The 21,947-nt window shown below is 39.0% G+C and overlaps 3 protein-coding genes across 6 annotated transcripts in view; 1 reads left to right on the top strand and 2 right to left on the bottom strand.

The window, feature by feature from the left end:
- C10H11orf97 (chromosome 10 C11orf97 homolog) overlaps window positions 1–17,068 on the bottom strand; it is a 29,661-nt gene extending 12,593 nt beyond the window's left edge. Inside the window, exons 1-5 of one of the 2 annotated variants that reach the window (XM_032488316.1) lie at window positions 16,931–17,068; window positions 11,789–11,847; window positions 10,287–10,404; window positions 4,605–5,078; window positions 1,184–1,288 (exon numbers count right to left, since the gene is read on the bottom strand). In XM_032488316.1, the coding sequence (XP_032344207.1) occupies window positions 1,184–1,288; window positions 4,605–4,965 (466 nt within the window). In that variant the 5' untranslated portion in view covers window positions 4,966–5,078; window positions 10,287–10,404; window positions 11,789–11,847; window positions 16,931–17,068. Of the gene's footprint in view, window positions 1–1,183; window positions 1,289–4,604; window positions 5,120–10,286; window positions 10,405–11,788; window positions 11,848–16,930 lie in introns of those variants that run through there. The other variant, XM_032488317.1, reaches the window with a different exon arrangement.
- On the bottom strand, window positions 15,604–21,326 carry ANKRD49 (ankyrin repeat domain 49). 3 transcript variants are annotated; one of them, XM_006193577.3, is made up of 3 exons: window positions 21,200–21,326; window positions 18,346–18,700; window positions 15,604–17,117 (listed from the first exon to the last, which is right to left on the bottom strand). In XM_006193577.3, the coding sequence occupies exons 2-3, from the start codon at window positions 18,601–18,603 to the stop codon at window positions 16,662–16,664; spliced, it is 714 nt and encodes a 237-aa protein (XP_006193639.1). In that variant the 5' UTR covers window positions 18,604–18,700; window positions 21,200–21,326; the 3' UTR covers window positions 15,604–16,661. The 3 variants fall into 3 exon arrangements, with proteins under 3 accessions (XP_006193639.1, XP_032344206.1, XP_032344205.1); XM_032488315.1 differs by lacking the exon at window positions 21,200–21,326 and adding an exon at window positions 21,064–21,193; XM_032488314.1 differs by lacking the exon at window positions 21,200–21,326 and adding an exon at window positions 20,931–21,065.
- A 19-nt stretch (window positions 21,327–21,345) lies between these two features.
- Window positions 21,346–21,947, top strand: part of MRE11 (MRE11 homolog, double strand break repair nuclease) — a 67,511-nt gene continuing 66,909 nt past the window's right edge. The window contains 1 exon segment of the mRNA XM_006193575.3: window positions 21,346–21,494. The gene's annotated coding sequence lies outside the window, so the exon portion shown is untranslated.

The following is a 21,947-nucleotide window of genomic DNA, read 5'->3' on the forward strand; positions in this document are numbered from 1 at the left end:
TGTGCAGTACAAGAAGGCCTAAAAAAGTGTTTCTATGCTGGTTTTAAAATGTAAAGTGGGAAGATACATCATGGAGTCTGAAAAGATGCACCCCTGGGCCTAGGGCATCTGCTCTTAGGAATCCTTAGTGAATTTGGGTCCCACCTGCCTGTTGTTCAAGAAATGCCTCAGAAAATGTCAAGTTCTCTGCATGTAGGAGTCATGTCTTACGATTCTTTTATTTCCTCAAGCAACTATTGGAACCCAAGAGGGTTGCAATTGAAACCTGATGATTTGAAAAGCATGAAATATGCACCTAGGACTCACTGAATAGGATCTATGAAAGTGAGGGGCTCCAGCAGTTCAAAATAACATCGGCGAGGTTGGCTGAGAGTGTATCTTTTTTCAAATGAAACATCAGTGAGAGTTACCAATGCGCAGACCATGTAACTCATATACTATCTCTATGTAGGATAAAATCCTTGGATGGTTTGACCTATTTAAATGACTTAAGTTCTTCTGGGTCAGTGATTTGCAACATGGGGTCCCTGGACCAGTATCGTCCATATCAGCTGGGGTGGGGAGGATATAGCTCAAGTGGCAGAGCGCATGCTTGGCATGCACAAGGTCCTGGGTTCAATCCCCAGTACCTCCTCTAAAATAATAAATAAATAAATGAACCTAGTTACCCTCACCCCTCCCCAAAAAAGAAAGAAATGAAAACTTTAAAAAAAAAATCACCTGGAAACTTGGTAGAAATGCAAATTCTTGGGCCCCATTTCAGACCTACTGAGTCAGTTACTCCATGGATGGGGCCCAGGTATCTGCTTTTACCAGGCAGTTCTGATGTAGTCTAACTTTGGGAACCACTGTTATTGGTCATACTTATACTGATAAAGATTGAAGATGTTATTGTGCTTTTCTGGTCACTTGGAAGAAATTCTACTCGTTAAAAAATAGAAATAACTCCACCAGAAGTGCAGGATAGCAGTGTAGATACTGATACCCAGCTCATTTTTTTTCTAAAAACAACAATTTATTTGGACATAGGCAAAATAATTATAAAAGTAACTGAAGAATTTCCCAAGGACCCATTTTTCTTTTGCCAGTCGTGGTTTTGTAATAAAGAAAATAATCACTCTGCCATCATTTAGGCAATTTTATATGCATTTTGCAAATATACTTCATTTGTCCCTCAGATTACCTGCAGGTGAATTTTTAATGTGGCATTCATCTCTCTTAATGTAAAGTTCTTCTTCCAGTACCTCCTTAATTCTCTTATGAGGCTCACAGTATAAAAATTTCTTCCCTATAAAGACAGTAACAAAATCAGTTACTTATAATTCTGCCCAACCTTCTAGCCATTACCTACATGAATAACTATTTTTTGAAGACAGCCATCCTTCCATACAAATAGCAGATGACTCACCCTGCAGACTCTATTTTGGAAAGATCTCTTCCATGGTAACTTTTAGTTTAGGGGAGGAATTCACATTTTGAGTTTAAGTTTCATAACTTTTTTAGGTATTATGAAGAAATATATGGAGTTTTTTCATTAGGTTGAAGAAAACTTTTATTTGGTCAATATATTCTCATTAAAGACCTAGTCTGTGCCAGGCACTGGGTTAGGGGCAGAGGATACAGCAATGAATAAGATAAACGTGTGCCTGTAACCTATAATCTGGATGCATAACAGAACAGTCTAGCAGTATTCAATCATCTTTTTAAAGATTAAACCTGAATTGGAGTAGTGAACCACTTATGGACATTTTAAAGAAATACGGGTTTAAGAAACGTGGCTAGGACCTAAAGAAGTAAATCCTATAACACTTCAGTGAAGAGGAAGAGATCACCTGCTCTAAGTTGAGGTCTCTTGACAAATTTTAGCCCTTCTGCTTTGAGAATTTAGAGAGGAAATCACTGAAGGTTTTGAGGAACTCTGAAAAATGAGAGAGTAGTAAAGAGCTAGTATAGGCAAATATTCCCTGCTGAAAGAAAGAAAAAGAAAGGAAGGAAGGAAGGGAGGAAGCTGGCTATTAACAGTTGCTACAATGTATTGAATGCTACTACATCCTAGACATGTTACATATATTATCTCTCTTTTCCTCTCAATCACCCTATGGGCAGGTATATTCATTCCTATTTTATAGATGAGAAAGTAACTCCCAAAAGTAAAAGTCACAAAACGAGTCATAAAAATTAAAAGTCATGCCTACTTGACTCTCTCAAATCAAGTCACTAAACCAGCTAGATTAGGGAGATGTTGTCGCCAGTGTATCCGCATCTCAGCAAGACATTTGATAAAGTGCATTTGCAGAAGGCAGTGCCCACGCCAAAGAAGCTGATGAACAGATCAGTGGCTTCCAGAGACTCTACTTGAAACTGCTGGGACACCATTTAATTTGTTAATTCGGATGTAGGAACTTTCAGCAAACTCACCACATGTGCAAATGGCACACATCTGGTGAATGGTGTATGTGCTGAATGGCAAACTCAGGGCTCAAAGGGATGTCTATACTTGGAACGAAGTGATAAAATCCATAGGATGGTACTGAAAAGGATAAATATGATGACTTGTATTTAGGATCCAACAAAGGAACTGCATAAGTACAGTACAGAAAAGGCCTGGGTCAAATATTTTCAATTGGACAAAGGAGGAAAGAGAAACTAAGGATGTTGTAGACTACATTTGTTATACGTGTTCATAACATAACATGACTGCCAAAACAGCTATTTTTGTCTGTTCAGATCCACTTAACAGAAGTATAATGTTCAGATCAAGGGAGGTTATGGTGCCACCACACTATACTAATCTGATGGTACCTAGAATACTGGTTTCAGTGATTTAATAAAATGGAGACTATTGGAATAGTTCAGCTAGCATGGTGAGAGTGCTACAAATTATTTTAAAGGTCACGCTGAGTCTATGAAAGATTTGTTGGGTGCTCAGATAGCCACCACTCTATAATTCAAAGATGTTTCAGTGGGAAAGGACCACATTTTATCTGTGCATATTTGAAAGCAGATAAGTAATTATTAGTAGAAGTTGTACAGAGACTGAAGACCTTTCCACAAAACATTTGGAAATTGAATGGGTACTTTGTGCAGATGTAAAGGGTGTCTCCACCTCAGCTGAGACCCTAAATGATGTCCTCGCGGAGGCTGAGGCAAGAACTCCTTACATGCCCCCCACCCTGACTTTGTGAGCTCCTAAACGTTTGAACACCTGCCTTAATCCATCACTCATTTCCCAGCATCTTGCCCAATGTCGGGCATGCAATAAGGACTGAATATTTGTTAAACTGACGAGTGAATGGTTAATTCCACCTTTTTACTCCTACAGCCACAGGGAATAAAGAATCTTTACATTCTAGCATCTTTAACGGGAAAATTCTCCGATAGAATCTTAAGTCGGAGTAAGGAATTCCTTAACTATCCTGCATATTTAAAACATACTGCATTTCGTGGCTCTAAATAAGGTCTCTGCATGCTGTTGACAACACTAACAGGAACGAGGCTTCATAACCAGGCACGTTGAAGCTGATGCGGAGGGAAGCGGCCCTTCCACCAGGCGGCAGAGGTTCTGCGGCTCGGCGGTGGGATCTCCGAGGCCGGCGTGGTCCCCTGAGGCGCGGAAGCTGAGCCGCGTCAGCCCAACCCTCCCTCCTCCGGTGGCCCGCGCCCAGACGGAGCTGCGGCAACTCCGGGCTGCTCTCCAGAGAGGCAATCAAGGAGGCGCTGCAGAATGGCTGGGAACCGCTCGCCCTCCTCTTCGGCCTATTATCTTCACCTTCATCATTCCTTAGCATCTACTGAAGACCTGTGGGGCACAAGGGGCTGGGAAATACCTGTAAATTTGCGGGACAGTATGGATGAGCGCTTCGACCTGGCACGGACTCAAGTTTCAACCGTGTTGGCGGTGACTGTGACCCAGAACTGCCTTTACTTAGTTGAATATTGTCTGAGTGTTTGGCAGGGCAGGGGGGAAACAACAGCAGTCTTAAATTGTGGCCCATAATTGTGAGATTCTAAAAGGATCGGGGGATAATAATTTTTGAATTAAGAATCCAAGAGACGGGAGTTGATTTCAAAGATTTCTCCAGCACTGAGTGAGGGTAGGCAAGTCACTTCCTTTCCTCTGGTCTAGAGCTCAGTTTCCTGGTTTGTAAAATGAAGGAACTGACAAAAATGATCTGTATGTTTCCGTGAGTGTGTATGTATATAACTTATATATTTTAAAAATAAATTTAATACCTTCATTATATGTGAAACATAAATTTATATGTTATATTTTACATATTTTTGTAATTTAATTATTTTATATATATATATATATATACACACACATTTTTTTCAATACCTTCCAGGCCAATGTCACTAACCAATTAAGTTGGAGGCTACCCGGGAGGCCTTTTATGAAGAAGGGCTTGGAGAAGTGGACTTAGATGCTTTCGGCCACAAAACCATCATACCTGCCTTTGACAAAACAGCAGCTCCATCCTTTCCCTCCAAAACCTTTGCGGCTTCAGCTAGTCTCACTCCGGTTTCCCCCAGTTCCTCTTAACACCGCTTCCCGGCGCCACCACGTCCCTCCCTGCAGGGCCTACGGCTGGAAGGGAACTCACACTGCTTGCGGGACTCCTGGGGGCCGCCGCCGCCGGGCTCCCCGCGCGCCCCGCACCCCAGGCCTGCGGGCTGCCGAGGCTGCTCCCTGTCGCGGCCGGCCTCGGGCACCGCCACCGCGGTCACCGCCTCCTCCCCTCTCATGCTGCAAGGGTCTTCTTCGCGGCCCGAGGCCGGCTGGCCGCCTCCGCTCCGCCGCTGGCTGCCGGGGAACACGAAGCGTCTCCGGTTGCCGTAGCGACTGCGGATCCTCCCCGCCCCCAGCCTCTCTCCGCCGGCGTCTCCAGGCGTCCAGCGCGCTCCGGAAGGCGCTGGAGCTGGGGAGCTGCGATTGCTTACCCACCAAAACGGAGGGCGTTCCATTTCTCTCTCCCGCTTTTTTCTCACACGAGTTTCGCAAGAGGCTTTACCATTCCACGGTAGGGAATCTGAACTCAGAAAAGTTTGGCCCCCAAAGCCAAAGAAGTGATCACCACCTGGAACAGGTAGGGGCTGGAGCAGGGACTGGACGGGTGAGTTCAAGGTAAGGTCTCTGGTTTCACGCAGTGTTTTGCTTGTCGTGACCCTCTCCCTGCTACACACACAATGTGACCGAATAAATGAATGTTGAGGGTTCCCAACTTTTGGACTGTAAACTGTTGTTGTTATTATCAGACCATTCTTGTAGTGTCCAAGCACGTTTGTATTCACAATTTCTTTCAATCCATATAATAACTAATTTTACAAATGAGAAAATCAAGTTCAGAAAAGTTTGATTTAAATAGCAAATGGAAAAATCTAGGTTTTTATTTGGAGCATGAGGTCGCTCTTGTTTTGTTTTTGCAGTCATTAAAAAATTGTGGTGTTAATTTTATGAAAGCTAAACGTGCAGAATTAAATAGTTCTGCAAGGTTTGTAGCCAAATACAGAGGACTCCATTTTACCCCACAGGCAACCACATTCACCTCTTTTGGCTGATAGTTTAGTATTTAAAGCCATCTAACCAAATGCTTATTTTGCTGCTTTTTATATATTTCAGTTTTAAGTATCACATCTTGATTTCCGTCAATGGAAAATGAGGATTTAGCTCTCTTTCATGCTCGTCACCTCACGTATACTGTCCCCTCCAACTGCCAATGTAGATAAATTGAAATTTTGGCTACATTTTACAATGAATTACTATGGCTGCATGAACTCTAGTTGCAGATGAGTCCACCACCTACTATCCTAGGGTCACTTTTTCTTTCTGCACAACCTTTTAATTAACTGGAGTTAATAATTGCCTTGTTTTTTTAATTTGCTTGATTTCTAATATCCTTATCACTCAATTCCCAAACTCTCCTTGTGTAAATCTCTTAATATCTTCAAATACATGAGGAATTCTATCAATTTCATCTTTTTGAAAAAGTCCCTTCCAGAGAGACCTGATCTGTTCCGGTCTGCGCTGGTTGCTCTCCAGACCTGTGGTTACACAGCTGTTGTCTAAGGATTTCCCTTCACCGCCATGCCTCTCTCTTGTGTCGAAGCTCTGATCTTCTTCTCTTGTTTGGTTTGCTTACTTATTCGTTGGATCATATCTCCAGGAGCTTTTGGAGAAGTGGTGTATGGGAGATAAAACGCCCAAATCTTTCCATTTTTGAACGTTTATTTTACCCTCTACTAAAGGGGCGGGTCTAACTGGATAAAGAACTCCAGGTTGGAAATCATTTTTCCTCAGAATTTTAAAGTCATTGCACTATTGTCTTTCGGCATCTACTGTTGCTATAGAGAATTCTGTCAACGTTCTATCCCTGACCCCGTGGGTAGGACATGTTCTTTCTTTCTAGAAATGTGGAGGATCTTCTTTGTCCTCATGGTTCTGAATTTTATAATACACCTTGATGTGGGTAAATTTTCAGCCATTTTGCTGGGCACTCGGCAGATCATTTCAATCTAGAAACACATGTCCTTCATTGAAAGACTTTTTCTTGAATTATTTTATTGCAATCTCTTTTTTTTTTTTCTCTGTTCTCTCTGGAACTCCTATGATTTGTATATTAGATCTTCTGATTTGTCTTTTAATTTTCTGACCTATTTTTCCTTTTTTATATCTCTATTTTTGCACTATTTTCTGGTAGATTTCCTCAACATTTTGTAAACATTCTATTTTTCACTTCTAGTGCCATGTTTCTAATTTCCCAGTACTCTCTTTTTTGTATGGCAGCTTGGTCTTATATCATGGATGGATGCAATATCTTACCTCTCTAAGGGTATTAATTGTATACTTCATTTCCAAAGTTGTTTTCTTTCTGTATAATTGCTGCTTCCTCCAAGTTACCTGTTTCCGTTTCTTTTGGTCTATGTCTTAGTAGCTTTCATCAATCTTCAGGTGATCCCTGACTGTCTTGTCCTATCTGGTAGTAGAGAGTACTGACTCTGTACATACAGGTGGGCTTATTAACTGGAGGTTTCACTGATAGGTAATCTCTCTGGGCTGTTCAGTTGGGGAAGCCCTGATGTCAGTATTTTAAGGTCTTATCTCTTGACCTGCTCTGATTCTCCACGGGGTGACTCCTCTAGTCTCCCTGCTGGAGGGTATCAGCCTGGTGCCAGCACCCTGGGACGTGAAGGGGAGAAGAGAACCAAAGACTCAACATGAAGTATGTAAGCATTCATGAAATGCCCATTTCAGCGTGGTGTCCCGCCCTCAGCTGTGCTGTGTACCGTCCAGTACAGAGAGCCTGTCTGACTTTTTTATATGGCTAATAGTTTTTTTTTTTTTCACCATCTTAACCATTTTAAATGTTAAGTATATTTACATTGTTGTATAACACTAGAAATTTTTCATCTTGCAGATTAGAAACTCTATACCCATTGAACACCAACTTCCTGTTTCTCCCTTCCTCCAGCCCCTGGCAACAACCATTCTGCTTTCTGTTTCTATGAATTTGAATACTTTAGATGTCTCGTATGAGTGGACTCATACAGAATTTGTCTTTTTGTGATTGGTTTATTTTATTTACCATTATGTCTTATGCTAAGAAGGATTAATCCCTGTTGTAGCACGTGAAAGGATTTTCTTCTTTTTTAAGGCTTAATAATATTCCATTTTATGTATCTGTTACATTTTTAAAAATTTATTCATCTGTCAATGGACATTTGGGTTGCTTCCATCTCTTAGCTGTTGTGAATAATGCTGTAATGAATGTGGATGAGCAAATATCTCAAGATCCTTCTTTGAATTCTTTTGGATATATATCAGAAGTGGGATTGCTGGATCATATGATAATTATGTTTTTAATTTTTGAGGAACTCCACTGTTTTCTAAATGTCTATACCATTTTACATTCCCACCAACAGTAACTGAGGGTTCCAATTTCTCTACATCCTCACCAACACATGTTATTTTCTGTTTTTGTGTTTTGTTTCTTGATAATGGCCATCCTAGCAGCTATGAGGAGTTATCTTACTGTGGTTTTGCATTTATCTAACGATTAGTGATGTTGATCATTCATATCCTTGTCAGCCATTTGTATTTCTTCTTTGGGGAAATGTTCATTCAAGTCCTTTCCCCACTTTTTAATCAGGTTATTTGTTTTGTTTTATTTTGCTTTTGAGTTGTAGAAATCTCTGTGTATATCCTGAATATTAACCCCTTATCAGATACATGATTTACAGATATTTTGTTCTATTCTGCATGTTGCTTTTTCACTCTGTTGATTATTTCCTTGGGTGTGCAGAAGTTTTGGAATTTGATGTAGTCCCACTTGTCTGTTTTCATTTTTGTTTCCTGTGCTTCTGGTCTCATATCCAAAATGTAATTGCCAAGACCAACATTGTGAAGATTCTCTCCTATGTTTTCTTCTAAGAGTTTTATAGTTTTAGGTCATATGTTTAGGTCTTTAATACATTTTGAGTTAATTTTTGTATGTGATACAATGAAAGGGTCCAACTTCATTTTTTTCCCATGTAGATATCCAGTTTTCCTAGCACTGTTGAAGAGACTGTCTTTTCCCTATGGTGTGGTCTTGGAACCTTTGTGATAGAATGTTCATGCCAGTACTACTCATAAAAGCACCAAACTGGGAACAATTCAAAGGTGCTTCAAAAATCAGCAATAAATGTATATATAAATTATGGTATGTTTACATAACAGAATATTTTACAATGAAAAAGAACCAACCCCTGCTACATGCAAAAATATGGATGAATCTCTCAGATGTAATGTCTTATGAAAGAAGCAAACACAAAATATACATATAAATGATTACACTTAATGTAGGCAAAACATAATGGTGACAGAAGTTAGAATAGTGGTTACCTCTGAGGGAGCCCTGAGAGAGTGACAACAAGGTAGACTTTTGGGGCACTTGATCTGGGTAGTTGTTAAATGGATGTGTTCACTTCATTGAATTCATCAAGATTTCTAAACTTTACTGTGTTTGCTATACCTCTACAAAATTATACAAAAAATTAGTCTGAAAATATTTTTTCTATTAGAAAAAACTAGTCTGAAAATATTTTTACTCAAAAAAAAAAAACAAAAAACAAGCAAAACCCCAATGTAGTCTACTTTGATCAAATAATAAAGAATTAAGCAATTATCATTTTCCTTTTTGTCTCCAATACCAAAAAGCTTGGAGATAATTTAATTGTCAATTGCAGTAACTATATTAACTTAAGTGGTTTATTTCCTTCATTCTCTTAAATGGCTTTTGATTTTCTGTTTCTAGTTATTATATGCATGCCACTAATTATACATGATCTCATATCTCCTTGGGAATAGAATGTTCATAAAAAATATAAGATGTACTGTTTTATCCATGAACTGTATTGATGATTTTTCTTTACTTTTTTTAGTTCCAAAAAACTTAAACCCAACAAAAACAGGATGGCTTATCCTTTTCTCATTTTCATTAAAGAGACCAAATTATCCACTAGATGGAGGCAAAACCCAAGACTAAATTTTCCTTGTGACAAAAATTATATTGAATGTAAGAACATGAAGTCTTTATTGAAGAAATAAAACAATATATTGCCAAAGTTAATATATTACTTTGTATTGCTCAATAGTATACTAGTAAAACTCTGGGTGAAGTACATTTTACATTCTCTGTTCAATTCTATAGATTTCAAACATGTCTCCAGAAGTCACCTCAGTCTTTCTTCTGCTTGGTAGTAAGGCAATTAGATAAGCAATGGGATGTTTAATGCTATTATTTTTTCTTCAGAAAAGTAGATGCTATAACCGCTTTGGTATGTTATTCCAGATTCTAACAGTCTTGATCTAATTATTTTAAAAGCCAACAAGATCCTTCTTCTAGTAACTAAACCATCTTTCAAACTTGTTGAATGTAATGTCAAATGGACTAATCATTTTAGGGCAAATATTTTGCTTCCTACTCTATAATTTAATGGAGAAAGTGCTGCTTGCAATTACAAAGGGCTATTTGCTTGGGATTTTAAAATTCCAGTGAATTGGTGAGATGTATATTTTTTCAGATCGCTCGTAAGACTCCACAGGCCCCCAGGAAGATATACCCCTAGAATCTGGGGAGGAGGCCCTCATATATCCCTTCTTGCCAGTGAAAATAACAAAAGGATGAAATTAGTCATCTCTGGATGACTACTTTTAAAAATCAGCCTTGTTGAAGTATAACTTATGCGTAAAAAACTTCATTCCATTTAAAGTATAAAATTCAATGTCTTTTGACAGTTGTACATACCTGCAAAACTACCACTGCAGTCAGGACACAGAACATTTCCATCACCTCCAAGACATTCCTCCTGACCTTCTGCAGTCCAACTTCTGTCCGTGTTGCCAGGCAGTCACTGCTCTGCTCTCTATAAGTGAGTTAATTATTTTCCCAAATGAATATTCAATTGTTCCAGCATCAATTCTTTGAGAGAATTTCCCATTGCATTCCTTGGCACCTTTATCAAAAGTCAGGTGACTAATGTACATTTAAGTCTTTTCTAGACTCTGTCCTATTGATGTATGTCTGTATGTCTGTCCACCAATACCACACTGTCTTGATACTGCTTTTTCATAGTTTTGAAATCAGGTTGTATAAATCCCCCAACTTCGTGTTTTTATTTAAATTGCTTTGGCTCTTAAGATTTTCAGCTAATGGAATTTTTGCTTATGTATGTTTTCATGCCACAAAATGTAACTTCCTCCTAATAAGAATAATTTTTATGTCCTCAAATGCTACTATAAATAATCTACAGAAAATAATACTAAAGAAAGTGGAATTTTTATTGTTTTAATTATTTAATAGACTGATGGCACATAAATAGATATTAACATTCATGGGGGAAAGCTGTAACATTTGAATGAAGCTTTCTAGAAACTTAGTTCAAGGAAAATAAACTAAATGTGCACAAAATGAACTATTCTTTAATCAACTTTACAAATAGATACCAGGTATCAGAGTAAAGGTGGTGGAATCACAAAGACAAGTTTGAAACTTAATCTCCATCTCCTCTTACTAACTGCATGAGAATTTACCTCCATAAGCCCACTTTCCTCATTTGTACAATGGCATCTTATCTCATCGTGTTACTGTGAGGCTCACATGAGATAAGGTATGTGAGCACTTACTGCACAGTCGGTACCCAGTAAACAGTTGTCAGCTATTGTCACAGTGGTTCAGTGGGCCACATTTTGGATATATAAAAATTCCATTAAGAAGATCAGATGACTATTCCATTTGTGCATTCCAAAAAGATGATTGAGGAAGGCTGATAAACAGACATAGAATTTTTTTTTTACATTACAATTTTGATATATTTTATCTTGGAATTCAAGATTCAAGTGAAACTAATCACTGTTCGTTTGCAACCTCAGGAATTTCCTGGGTGAAGCCTGAAAATACATGGAGGACAAGGAGAGACTGAAGAGAGAGGCAGCTCACTCCAGACTGGTAGGTGACAAGTTTAATGAGCAAGGGAACTTACACGGGAAGCTTGTCTAGGGTGGCTGAAAGGTGAATAGATCTCTGCACCTGCCCCCCCAGAATCTTAAAGTTTATATAGAGGCCTTAACAGTGTTCAGTGTTCAGTTCAGGTGATCTCAACAACACAATGCTCTCCCAAGGCCACGTCCTTGAACGGCTCCCACTGTGGGAACAGTAGGTAGACCGTACATTCCAAGGACAGGGGGGTGGGGGAAGGTAGGGAGCTAAGGAGCAGAGATGGGGTGGGGGAGGTGAGGAAACTTCATTACCTGGGTCCAACTAGAGGGTCAACTGGCTGTCACATCCTCTCCACGACCTGCTCCAACAACTGCCAAAATAAATTATACCATGTTATTTTTTTTTCAATTGAACTATAGTCAATTTACAATGTGTTAATTTCCAGTGTGCAGCATTGTGACGTACATATATATATTCCTTTTCATATTATTTTTCATCCTAGGCCATTGCAAGATATTGAATATAGTTCCCTGTGCTATCCAGTAGGACCTTGTTGTTTATCTGTTCTATATAAAGTAGTTACTATCTGCAAATCCCGGACTCCCATATTATTTTTATATTTAAATAACAAACTAAAGGAGTTTTAGATCAGTAATGACATTAAAAGATTATTTTTTTTATTGAAGTATAGTCAATTACAATGTGTCAATTTCCGGTATACAGCACAATGTCCCAGTCATGCATATACATACATATATTTGTTTTCACATTTTTAAAAGATTGTCTTTTATTCCCACTCTTGACACTTGGAGGCTGCCAGCTCCCTCCCCATTTCCATCTTCTCTACAGAGGTGGTTGGTTTCTCTTTCCTCTTTTCTTCTAGATATGAAAAAACTGTGCATCAGTTTAATTGCATTTTACTCAGCAATATAATTTTAAAAAATACACTTACAATGGTGCAACCTATTAAAAATCAGGATTTGTTTATTATCTCCTTTAAGACCCAGAAGTTAGGCTTTCTCTAAAAATAAACTCATCTATCTGACTTAAGGGGTAAATTTTCTAGACTCCAATCCTAGAAACAGGAGTGAGTTTTTCTGACATATGAAACTCAGTATTGAAGACTTCTCTTTTTCTAACTGTATGTTTCAGCCCAATTTTTGAATGTGTTTAGATGATCTCATTAACAAAATAATAAAAATTGAAAATAGAATCAATGATTATCTAACTTTTGAATGTACACTGATGAATATTTGGAATGCCTAACAGAATCTAAGGAAAATACGCACTTTTAAATAAAATTTAAACAGACACGAAATGAGCTGAACTCAAGTGCCTTTTCTAGTACCTGTCACGAGGGATCTGATTCTTCTATGATATGATTCTTACAGCAGAGCTATTACTTGCCCCTAAATTTGGTCCTTTCAAACAGGATACATTTTCTTCATAAGTTAATTACATTTGGTTTTTGAAAAACCTGATAGACACCTGATTTTTTAAACAATGGTAGGCTCACTTTCTCATTTTTTTTAATTGCAAAAAATTGCCTTGTGTGTAAGGCAGCTGTTTCTGAAAAAGGAACTTCAGTGACTACTTAGGGGACAGTGCTTCTCATGAACTCACATTAATTCTCCGATGACATTTCCCTAACTTCCAAGTACTGTCTTGCAGAGATGAAACGGTGAACATATCATAATAGAAAGGGAGGGGAGAAAACGAATTAGGTAGTTGTTTGCTTTCAGATTTTATAAGCTACAAAATTGAGCACACTTCACTGAGCACGTCTTCTGGCCCACAAATTCTACTACTATGAGACCCACCGGCAGATGGGGCCATGTCATTAAATTCACAGTGAGGACTGTTAGGTGCTCCTGAGTTTCGATCAGCTAATTAAAGTGATAGACCACATGAGAGTTTTTATGTTTTTATTGTATTTGCTCAGCATTTACAAGACCCCTCCTGAAAAGGGGAAAAAAAGTAGGTGTGAATTCAAAGAGCCACTCAGTAGGGAGGACACCGAGAAGCCACACACGGAATGAGGAGTAAAACATTGAGTTTCAAGGTTCCGGGTCTGCAAGGGAAACACAGAATCTCATTTCTTTCAAGTCCTTGCAATTATCAGCTGAAGACCTTTTGCTTTATTTTGCTTATTCCTTGAATTTTTCTCCTGTTGGAGATCTTTGACACCTGGCACAAACCTTTGAGGATGGGGTAGGCATTTTTATTCTAGGAGTGGAGATGTTTGGAGTCTTGGAAGAAGTTCTCTTGCATATTTTACTGGGAAGTCATGAGAGAGAACCACAGACATAGAAAGGGAGAGCTTTGGGATCTTCAAGGATCAAAATACCTAAGACAGGGAAGGGCATTTCTACTTGAAATGCTGGGGAAAGGAACTGCTCAATATCACTGTTTGAGTACCTGCCATGTAATAGGTACCGTATCCATGCTACATCTCATTTATGCCTTACAAAACCGTAACCAGATAGATATTATCTCCACTTTGCATGTGAGAAAACCAAGGTTATTCGCCCAAAGGCACGCACAGGAACCTAGATTTGTCTGGCTCCAAGTTCCCTGTTCCTCCTCCTAACCCTTCTGCTTTGTCTTCAGGGCGAGTTTCAGGCATCCAGACCTGCACTGCCAAAAAGTAGTCACTGCTCAAGTGGGGCTAGTCTGAGCTGAGGTGGGCCATAAAATACACACTGTTATTTTGAAGATTTACTCCAAAAAAGTAAAATATCAATAATTTAAAAATATTATGTCACGTTGGAATGACTATTCTGAATGTGAGGTTAAATAATATGTATTATTAAAATTAAGTTGACCTGTTTTTAATGTAGCTTCCAAAAAAAAAAAAACCCTTAAAATTACATGTGACTCACATTATGTTTCTACATGATAGCACCAATTTAGATCCTTTCCACTTAGGTTCCCATAAGTGAAATTTTAGGGAGAAAAAGGGAAATTTTCAGGAATTTAAAACATTGATGGGCTACATTCAATCCTTAGTTTACTGCCTTCTGAATGTAGTGAACGTAGCTCTTAAATTCCCTTTAGAGAAAGCACTTCACATTGCCCAAGTTGAATGCTCATCACTTTGTTATACACCTGAAACTAACATAATATTGTAGGTCAACTATACTTTAATTTAAAAAAAATTTTAATGAAATTTAAAAAATACTAAGGGAAGTGTAGAAGTGAACAATACAAATTCTGCCCTGAGGATGGAAGGGATCTCTCTAATATGTAGAATTTGTGCACTGGTTGAGTGTTGAGGCCTAAAAGCAAGGGAGAAGTCACATCTCAGCTCCTCAGTAATAAAGCAGTTCCTTTGGAGCCATACTTAAGTGGAAAGCTTACATAAAATCATGGATGGGCTCTGTGATTTTCAGATAACTAGGCAGCCTTGTTTAGCAGTCTAATGGGATAGGTGAAGTCTTATTCTACTATCACTATCAACTGTACCTTGTCATTGGGAATCACTAAATTAAGCCAGATTAAACAGCATCCTCTTAATTTCTGCCAAAACTTTTCTTTTTAATTCTTATTTTTTTAATTGAAGTGTAGTCAATTTACAATGTTAGTTTCAGGTCGACAGCAAAGCGATTCAGTTACACATATACATACATACATATATATATACTTTCTGCCAAAACTCGTGTATCATAGATACTGACACTCTGAAATGGAGATCTCTCCTAGCCAGAGATCACAAAATAGTCTTGAGATCCTGTTTGTCACAATGATTCAGTTGATACGGTATCTTGTAACTTTTCTGAGATGATCCAATTTTGTTCTAACCTAAAAACGGCCACATATATTTGATCAATCAACATTACTTAGTCTAGGGTGACTGTGTCACATGGGTTGTCTCAAAAGAGACAAACCTTGGTAGACATTTAAAAAATATAACTGAAGGAAAGGGCTCCCTTTCTCCACTGTGTCAGTTCTGGTGTTGAGAGTTAAGAGAAAACCCTTTGTTTCAGTCACAGAGAGGCTAAGAAGTCAATGGAAAACTGCTTCTGGAGAGATGGAGAGAGCAGATACCAAATAAATGTATGTTAGATGAATAAATACGTTATGGATCTAAGGAAGACACACACAGGTGAAAAAAAAGAATTCATGCTTTTTTCGGTTGTTCAAAACATTTATTTTTGAATATTTATATTTATGCTTTTGTCACTACCCACACGGTGGCTTTTCAAAAAAGCCTGAGCCACTCATGGTTCTCACTCCAATATAATAATCATCCTCTCATTCTTCAAATTCCTTTTCCCTTGTCGCTTTGCCTTTGTGTGATTTGTACAAAATGAGGACCCTGGAAAATAACACTTCCTGTGAACTTGAGAGACTATATGAGCAGTGCCCAGGTCGGCAGGACCAGGCAGGGAAAACGAGCTGGGTGGCAGACACACTGTGGCCTCCTGGACCAAGGTACGGTTGTGCGCAGGTCAGGTCTGAAAGGTCATGCTGATGCGCCAGCAGAATAAGGATGACGCAGGTTGACCAGGGTGAGGTAGGACGGTCCACAGGATCGTGTGACTTGTGGTAGGGGAGGCAGTATTTAACACTGGTGGATTAAACACCTAGCTAACTACTTTCCTGAAAGTAGTCTAGGTTCTAAAAGACAAAAATCTAGGTTTCTTGATTTTTTTTTTAAACATTTGAAGATTCAGGTCACTAATATATTACTTCTTACGGATTACAATGAAAGCAAATGGCTATGGTGATGCAGAGGAGACAGCTAAACCGCACCAGTATATTTAAGACTTTTAAATTAAATTGAGTTACCTTACCTTATAAAAATACATGTCAATATACTAAATACTCAACAAAGATCTAGGATGGGGGTTATTTAAAAATACATTTCTCTTGGATCAGCACCAAAAATATCATTAGTTTTCTGTACAACCTGTGACAAGTTTTTAGGTATAGGTAAGTTAAAATGATTTCTGATAAAAATCACCAACTCCACAGAAATCATTAAAGATACAGCCACACAACTCTCAAATACATTTTGACATCAAGGTCAGGCAATTCACTTGGAAGGATACCATCATGAGTACCACTGAATTACTGTGGTAAGACTTTCGATGTCAACTTCGTATTATGGGGATTTTTCACTTCTCACACTAAGGAGGCACTGGTACTTAGACACTTAAGAAAATTATTAGAACCGTTAGACTAAGGTGAAGAATTTGTGCAGCCTTCCACAATTTCAAAGAGGTAGTGATAGATACTTGTCCTCCTGGCGATGTCAAATGCAGTTTCTTCCAAGTTGTTCTTCAGACCTGGTTTGATGTAGCGGTTCATCAGGAGGAGTTCTAGGGTATCTTTGCTGTCTATGTTCCCGGCAGCAAGATGCAGGGGAGTTAAGAGGCCTTTTGTTTGGGCATTGATATCTGCATCATGCTGCAATAAGAAAGAAGCCACTCTGGTGTTATTCCACTTACAAGCACTGTGCAGGGGTGTCCAGCCATCCACAGTCACCGCATGGACGTCTGCCCCTTGGGCGATCAGCTCCCGGACAACATCTAAGTGTCCGCCGTAGGCTGCTCGATGGAGCGGGGTGTAATCATCTTCATCCCGGGTGTTTACGTGGGTGGCCTTTTCAGAAAGGAGTCTCCGCACTGTGGTAAGCTGAGAAGGGAAGAGAGCTTTTAAAAACCGAACTCAAAACTAAACAGTGAACAAAGAAAATTAAACTGTCTAGTAGTGTTAGGTTTAATTAAGTTAAATATAAACTTACTTGTTAGCAGGTGACTTTAAAATCAAAATAATTTAAGATTTCTTCTTCTTCTGGGGGAGAGGGTAACTGATTTAACAACATACAAGTTAGTGTTAACCATCAACTGTTGATTCTAAGATTGTGACTCTCTGAATACCAAACCATACATTTACTTTTGGTCCAATTAAGGCTTACTGCACAAAAGCTATAGTCCTAAATGAATAAAACTGGCTAGAATTGTACTTAATATTTTATATTTCATCTATGAAGAAACATCATAATGCAGTGGACTAATTTTTCTGTAGTCGGATTATCATACCAATATACATAGCGTAAACATTTTTTAAAATAAACTTCTATCAGTAGACTACAATGGTAACAAGGAAATGCAGAGACTAAGGAGCTCGATTTTTCCTAACTAACATAACTTTAGACACGTGTTTTCAGGAAGTGATTTATGGTTTGGTCTGAGGACCTCTGGTGGGTCTGCTCTTGGGTTAAAAAGTTATCCAAAAATACAAGACCTTTCTAGTTTACTAATACAGACATGGGGGAACTTAGTAAAATGAGGTAGAAGTGGCCAAGTGGGAACAGATTTTTTGATGTTAAGTAGGATCATCCTATGGGTCCTGGGAAAACTAATAATCCTGAATCTCAATTTTACTTAATCTGTAAAAGGAAAGGATATCACCTATCTTACAGGGATACATGAGGATTAAATCAAATCATGTAGTAAGGTGTGTGGTAGACCTGGTATTTAACAGATATTAATTCCCATCTTCTCTTTCCTAAATGATACTTGTCTTTAGGATGATCCTAACGACTTAATATAAATGATTGAAAAATATAGATGACTGTTTGCTATCTTCATAGTTAATTATCCTTAAGCCCCCCAAATTACCCATATGACACCTTCTGGCTTACTATGTGCCTCTTTTGAACCTCAAACCTCTGTATAAAAGAGGCAGGTGTTAACAGTGGCCATTTTTACAGATAAGAAAATAGAGGTTCAGAAATGCAAGGATTTGCCCAAAATTACAGACCAAAGCCAGGTTCAGGGACAGGTCTTCTGGCTTCCAATCTAACACTTTTCCCACTAAATTAAGGTTTCCTCTTAAACAGTTTTTTTTTTTTTTTTACCCGATTTTTTTCAGCAGCCCAAAGAAGCAATTTGCTGGGATCTTTTTCCATTTTTTTTTCTTGCAGTTGATACCACTCTTCAGTTTTTTCATTTTGCTCCTCGTCTTCGTCAGAATTCCCTACCCAGAGACTTTGGGTACCAATGGGAATAAGGTGTCTATGTGTTTCCAACAATTCAAGCTGGTTAAAGTGTTCAGAAAAGTCCAAGAAACTCTCTGGGTCTGGTTTTCCATCATCACTTCCCTTCTCTTTTTCCATTTTAACTCCTATTCTAAATACAAAGCATTTCAAATGCCACGGTGTAAATAATCTTTCCAGAGATGAATTATGTCTGCTTTATTTTATTCATCAAGATCTGAAAACACAAACACAAAAATTATTAGTAAATCAGTAATTGAGGCTTTATCAACAGCATAGATAAGTCTTGCAAACATACACAAATAAAGTCTGTCTAAACTCTTTGGTGTTTACTGATACCCTCTAGATTCATTAAATACTGGAGCTGACAGATTTCAGCTATCTTTATTTTTAATGGTCTAATACTCACTTTTTTGTTGCTCCTTCTCACTAAGACAATGGTTATAATTGCATTTATTTTGAATCTATTGGTTCAGATACTATATTATATTATGCTAAGAGTGCTTAGCGCTTAAGCGTATAAATGATAGCTAATACAATAAAGAAAGGCACATTCACAATTTTTATAAACTAGACACATAGATGCTATAGAGCAGAAACAAAAACATTTAGTTCCTAAAAAAGTTCTTCAAAGAATCAGGGATCCTTAGAGATGGAATGGCCCCCAAAGGACATGTGTCCCAGTCTCACATCAATGCAGATATCTTGATCATGACATCTGTAATAATTATCCTATTTCTACTTTAACAGGTTCAGGCCTAGGAAAATTCACTGCTTTAAAAAGTAGCTTATTCACTGAGAGACAATTATAGTTCTTAGTTGGCTTCTTGTTTTGAAACTGAATTTTGGCTGTCATTCACTCCTTCATACAACAAATATGAATAGAATGCCTGGTACGTGCCAGTCTCTGGGTACTGGGATTCAATAATGAACAAGATCCATGTCTTAACCTCAGGAAGCTTGCCATCTAGTCAGGGAGAATGGCAAAGACAGCATGATAAGTACTATGATAGGACCATGTCCAGATCTAATGAATATACAGGAAGGTCATAATTAACCCAGGCCCAAGAGAAGGCTTCCTGGGTGAAGTGATATTTATTCTGCTAGGCTGCCATATTATTTATAAGCCAATACCAGGTTGAAGAGTTACATAGTATATTAAACTGTAATGAATTAAATAAAATGATAATAGATATTTTAAAAATATCATTTCTCAGCTTTCCAACTATATTTGTTGAAATCTTACCACTCTTCCAAGGCTCTTCTCAGATGTTACCTCTTTCATTAAGTCTTTCTTGAGCCTCCAAATTAGATCTGTCTCTAGTTTCTACTTTTTTTGTGCTCCACATTGTCTTATTTCATCACTGATTTTGTTTTTATTTTAGCCTCTTAAAAGATTATAAGCTTAAGGATAGGGACTATATTTAACTTACATTTATGTCCCACTAATATATAGCAGGTGTTAAGAAATATTTGTAGAGTTAAACTGAATTAAAGCCCTATCATTTAATTTTGCTTGGAATGGATTAAGAAGTTCGAGACTTAGTCATACCCTTAAGATACTGATTTCTTTCTACCTAATTTCAGAGTTTTAACTATATAATCCTAATGCACCATTAGATTGTATCACTAGTGCCAAGAGCATTAAACTCAAGTTTAAATCTGTTACTTATAACCAGTACCTTCTCTGGACCTGTTACTCTGTTGTAATGTAAGGACTGTTCTAAAGGATTTCCGTAGACTGTCTAGTTTTTCAGTTTATTGGGAGACCCTATCAGAAAGGCTTTATGTTCTCATAGTTCTTACTTCTTTCTTTATTCTCAAACTACTTCCTGAAACTTAAAACACAAAAGTGATTATACATCAATTCCTTAAACACTTAATACCAGTAAATAATACAAAGTTTACTTGTTAATTATATGAACTATAATAACATCATAGCACAGATCTTCCACCCCCGTTTCCTTTTTATAAAAACTCTCTTTACAATTTGAATTTCCTCTCCAGATACAATAAATTACATATAAAATGTCCTAGTGGACTTAATTAAAAAAATCAAACCGAGGTGCATTTCCCTGATTCAGGGTTTGAAGAGTCGATCAAGATTCCTACTTGATGACATTCTACCAGGATGAAACAGGGTACATTTTTTTTAAAGGACACATTCCATAGAGCTCTAAACTATGTCAGCTCACAAACAACCCGGTGAGAGGTGGGGCCATAAACCCAGTTTACAGGTCGCTGAGTTTCGGATAGTTTAAAACAACTTTCAATGGAACTGAAAGCCTAACTTTCCTAATTTAAAAGTTTCACATTATTTTTTTTTTTATTGCACCTTATTCTACTGCTGTCAGCACAAAGCAGTACACATATGCTGAACCCGGGATCCAGGGACACAATTATGGGGAAGCAGGGACAGGCTTGTAAACTAGAGTCAGAATGCTCACTCTCTGGGGAGTGGGAGTGAGGAAGACCACCAGGCCCCGGCCCTCCGGCACCGGCCGGTCACTTCGCAGGCCCGTGAGTTCTCGTCAGCGGCCTTCCAAACAGCCAAGAGCGAAGAAGCCGCTCCAGCCCTACCGAGGACCCACGACGCGGCTCGACTTGCAGGGCTCCCCAGGGGTCGACAGGCTGACCAGGCCCTTTGGGTTCAGAAGTTCTTGGGTGGCGCCAGGCGACCAGGAAGCGCGGCCGCGGACCAGAAAGAGCTACCCACCTTAGAGACGGGAAAATCACCGCCGGGAACTTCGCTTCCGGGGTTCGTCCCCTCGGCTACTCAGGATTGGCTCCTGGACGAGGGCGGAGCCTCGACGCTACTTTCCCTGCGCCCTTACCGCACTTGGCAGCCAATGAGAGGAGTGGAAACGCTCACGTCATCAATGAGGTATCGCGAGAGAAAGAGCTGCTTTTCTCTCCCGCCGAATTCAGGTTTTTGGCCAAGTGGGTTCTCAGAGGCGAGCAAAGCTGGTGTTGTTGCTTTTCTTCTCACGAATCTCCCTCCTTCTTCCTGGGTAAAAGACAGCCTCGGGTCCCCAGGGTGGGGCTTTGGAGAGTCCAGGTGGGGGGTAATTTAGGAATCGCTTCCTGTATCTGTAGGATCTCCGGCGAAGCCCGGAGAAGATTGACACTGTGGGAAGAATGGGCCGAGTAGGCTGGGAAGGAGTCCTGGGGGCTTCGGCGTCCTGGCGTCCGAGCGTCTGGAGGTGGGGGCGTGCTGAGGCTTGGAATCCCTACCGAACCAGGAATTCGGACGTGGGAGGGGTTGTTCCGCGGTGGCCGTCACTCCTACCCAAATACCTTGGCCTTTTTCCTTGAACTGCTGGGTCCTGAAGGTGTTTCTCCACAGACCTCGTGCCTGTATTTATTTACACTAGCTTTAAACGTGGAGCCCTTCTCTTTTCAAAGCAAACCCCTGCCGTTTAAAAAAAAAATCCCGTATGTAAACAAGAAATGCGAGGTCGCCT

The sequence above is a fragment of the Camelus ferus genome, chromosome 10, assembly GCF_009834535.1.
Source record: "Camelus ferus isolate YT-003-E chromosome 10, BCGSAC_Cfer_1.0, whole genome shotgun sequence".
In the NCBI taxonomy this organism is placed as follows: Eukaryota; Metazoa; Chordata; class Mammalia; order Artiodactyla; family Camelidae; genus Camelus; species Camelus ferus.